The sequence below is a fragment of the Rutidosis leptorrhynchoides genome, chromosome 11, assembly GCF_046630445.1.
Source record: "Rutidosis leptorrhynchoides isolate AG116_Rl617_1_P2 chromosome 11, CSIRO_AGI_Rlap_v1, whole genome shotgun sequence".
Taxonomy (NCBI): domain Eukaryota; kingdom Viridiplantae; phylum Streptophyta; class Magnoliopsida; order Asterales; family Asteraceae; genus Rutidosis; species Rutidosis leptorrhynchoides.
The window spans coordinates 23676044-23679880 of record NC_092343.1 but is presented as its reverse complement, the minus strand read 5'-3'; the positions used below and the strand labels follow the sequence as shown (position 1 = coordinate 23679880).

The window sequence follows — 3837 nt, the reverse complement described above, 5'->3', positions numbered from 1 at the left end:
AAGTTGGAATCATCGACTTGAAAGACCAATCGGTGTTGATTTTTATTTATTCAGGAAAGCATAATATATATATCAAGTGTCTTCCGTTGTCTTCACAGTATAGTTGCCTAATCTTTTTCAGCATTACAAAAAACAAGTCTCTTTGCAATACCCATAATTAATTTTTTTAAAACTTTAATTTGTAAATTATCTTCGTGTTCATATCAAGATTCTTGATTAGAATTCATTACGTGTTCATGCTAGACGCCACAAATTTTGAACTGAAAAATCTTGTTTTATTACTTTTTCTGAATAAAATGAGCACTTTGAGGATTGGTTCTAACCAGGAAATGGTTTACAATCTAAAAGCTAGAGATTTTGATGGTGCACAACAACAACCACCACCATGGCAAGTTGGAATTACCATTTTGCCCTCTGATATTGTTAACCATCAAGAACAACAAGATCAAAAACAACAACAGATGATAAGTTATAGTAGAACTATCATGGATCAAATCGGCTCACCATCTTCTGCACTTTGGAAGACCGAGAAATACTTGGGCTTTTCTCAAAATGGTGTAACTCGATCTTTTAATGAAGATAATGATGATGTTTCATCTATACCCCAGATGAGATTTGATCAATTTATAAGTCCAAATGAAAACTCGTACTTAAGTTCTTGTGATAGATCATACGAAATGATGTGTGGAAATGCGTCCGAAAAGGATAAGCTTAGGGAGTTAAAGAGAAAGTTATTTGAAGAATCGGAAGTTTCTGATTGGAAACAATCACAATCTGGTTTTTGCTATGTTCGAAATGAAGATTATGGTGTAAGTTTTTTCCTTTATTTTTGTCCGTATAACTTACTATTAATTTTTTTTAGAAAGTCAACTCAAACGCCCCATAATTTATTTTTATTTTCAGAAAGTCAACTCAAACGCCTCAATATAATTTTCTAAAGGTTCTTAATTTTCTATTTCGGTATTTTATAATAACATGTTTTTATTTATGGCAGGCGCAATATGGTCAATGTAGACAAGTGGCAAGACCATCTCCGGGTCAACTTTTGGTCAACGGTGGAAATACTGGAAATGTTGTGCCATGCAAAACAAGAATCAGATGGACTCAAGATCTCCATGATCGATTCGTTGAGTGTGTGAGTCTCTTGGGTGGTGCTGAAAGTAGGTCTTCTTTTGTATAATGACCTTTTTACCCTTTACGAGTAACTTACAACAACAACAACAACAGTACCCAATACCACTTGAGTGGTGTATGGGGGAGGTGAGATGTAGACAATCCTTCCCTTATCCGAGAATAAAAACAAGTCATTTCTCCACCCAGAAAAGTAGAGAAAGTCATCCCTCTCTTTATTCGGCGGATAAAGAGATTGCTTCCGAGTGGACCTCCGGCCTTTTTTTTATTTATTTATAAAAATAGTAAAAAAAAAAAAAAAAAAAAAAAAAAAAAAAAAAAAAAAGGTAACTTACGAGTAACTTGATGTTCGCTAACATATTTGTTTTTGGTAACTTTTTTCTTACTAGAGGCGACACCTAAGGCGATACTGAAGTTGATGGACTCAGATGGGTTAACAATCTTTCATGTGAAAAGTCATTTACAGGTATTGGTTATATTGACATCCAAGTTTAATGTAATCTTTGGTTTATTTTTCTATTTATTTATATATTTTATATGTTTTTTATTGATCAACAGAAATATAGAATAGCCAAGTACTTACCCGAATCTACAAAAGGTACGAGGAACATGGTTAAGTTATCGGTCTGTTTACATGTTTGTAAGTCGTTATGCATCTGATACTATAGAAATGTATTCTGATTAGCTCTTTATTTTCTATGTAGCAAATTCTGAGAAGAGAAGTAGTACGAATACTATATCGGAGATTGAAAATATAACGTATGTATTGATTTTTTTGGTCTTAAAATTATTTTTTGTTGGAAATTTAGAAAAATGGGCACGTATTATGTCTTAATATGAAACTTCGATTTTTTTTTTTTTTTTAATCAGTGGGATGCAATTTAAGGATGCAATGCAAATGCAACTTGCTGTCCAGAGGCAACTTCATGAGCAATTAGAGGTAGATTTTAATTTGGTTCTCATGTCAATTTTGCAGTTAAAAACCAGTTCTTATGACCTCAAAAAGTCAAAGTTTGACCAATTAACCGTGCTCCTTATATTAGGTACAAAGGAACTTACAACTTAGAATAGAAGAACAAGCAAAGCAACTAAAGAAGATGTTTGATGAACATCAGAAACAGAAAGCTAATAAATCCCATTGTTCGGAAATCACATCTTCACACGATGATCATTTATCCATGAATTTTGATGATGATGATGATGATGAGATTTTAAATATCGAAGAGGATTCTGACGGTACCATTTTTCCATCGAAGAAAAGTTAGATTACCATCAAGAAACCTCAGCCTTTTTTATGAAAGATTCATTTTTGTTCAAGAGTTGGGGAAATGCATGATTTCCCATTTACATGATCAAGAAACAAAAGTTGCAGATTATCAAGACGAGAGCTTTTTGTGACTTAACTTTGATATCTTGAATGTAAAGCACGTGTGTTTTTAATTGATAGCTATACTGAATCCTAGTTTACAAATAAAAAACCAAAATAAATAAGGTTTACGAAATCTGTTTAAAAACAATACAGTCAAAAAAAAAGAAAAGGCATAATAGATTGGAGTTTAGATTCTTATTTCATTTAACAAATGAAGTTATGATCATAGTTTGAGTTCAGTTTAGCTATAAACAAGCCGCGTCTTAGGATTTTGGTAATACTTACCAACTCATGGTCACAATTAGTTGATTCTACTACTATCTTTTGCTTAAAGTAATCATCTTTTTTGCAATACTATAAAGATTTATCTCGACACACTATTCTTATCATATCATAGTACACTAATATGGAACTTTTGAAAAAAAAATTAAAAATAAAGCTTCTTCAATGTTCGATGGTTTCAATGATAATGTTTTTGAACGTACGTGCCAGATGATAACTTAGGATGCCTTTCGTTACCTTTGGGAAGGAATGGGTACACAAATTTGTAAAATATATTTATAGTTTGGTAGTTTTATGTTGTCTTCTTCTACATGTAAAAAGCAGCTCTTGAATTAGTCCTCACATTGTGAAACATCTTCTGTACGGAAACTTAACAATCATCAAGCCTCGTTCTTGAATTATGGACCTATGTACTAAAACTATTTTCCAAATGATAATGTCGAACAAGAAAGGACGAAAGTTGCTAATGACAATAATGACAAAATTATGGCGAGGTACTTGGTAATAACCATTCACAAACTCCAAAAGGACCAAAGACAACAAAACCGTCTCTGCACCTCTAACAATTACAGTTTTTTTGAAGAACTTTACGTGGTTCTAAGAACTTTGGAACTAAGCGCCTGTTACTTTACACTTAATGATCTATTTATGTACAGCTCCTAATTCAGTAAGTAAAATTGTTGTTTCTTTGTCACGTAATCTGAAATTTAGATTATTTCTGTTTTCAAGAGACGTAGAATCAGACACCCACTCAAACAGTGGCAAATGGAAACAGAGGCAAATTTAGGGGGAAAAAAAGAGTAAACGGCCCCTGAGGGTGGTTTATAGAGGCGAAAAATGTGTTAGTTGGTCAAGTCGGATAATGGGTCAAAATGAGTTTGAGTTAAAAGTGAACAGATATAAATAGGTCTAAGTGGATCACCTCGCGAGTGCACATGATCAAGACTAGATTTTTGTGAATCAATTTTGAAATGTGGAGTGTAAAACGTGTGTGTTTATACTTGATAGCTTGCTATTATCTTCATTCTTCATCTTCATTAAAACAAAAGGCGATA

General features: G+C 32.8%; 1 protein-coding gene across 1 annotated transcript; it reads left to right on the top strand.

The window, feature by feature from the left end:
• Positions 1-296: 296 nt before the first annotated feature.
• LOC139874373 (uncharacterized) lies at positions 297-3586 on the top strand. Its single transcript, XM_071861815.1, has 9 exons — positions 297-809; positions 995-1160; positions 1521-1597; positions 1690-1729; positions 1836-1890; positions 2002-2071; positions 2175-2367; positions 3439-3449; positions 3494-3586. The coding sequence occupies exons 1-9, from the start codon at positions 297-299 to the stop codon at positions 3584-3586; spliced, it is 1218 nt and encodes a 405-aa protein (XP_071717916.1).
• The last annotated feature ends 251 nt before the right edge of the window (positions 3587-3837 follow it).

What these genes read in the sequence shown, in the direction of transcription:
- LOC139874373 (XM_071861815.1), top strand. Translation starts at nt 297, where the DNA reads ATGAGCACTTTGAGGATTGGTTCTAACCAGGAAATGGTTTACAATCTA. An exon ending in ATGTGAAAAGTCATTTACAG is followed by an intron (nt 1,598 to 1,689) that starts GTATTGGTTATA and finishes ATTGATCAACAG; the next exon opens with AAATATAGAATAGCCAAGTA. An exon ending in CTTACCCGAATCTACAAAAG is followed by an intron (nt 1,730 to 1,835) that starts GTACGAGGAACA and finishes TTTTCTATGTAG; the next exon opens with CAAATTCTGAGAAGAGAAGT.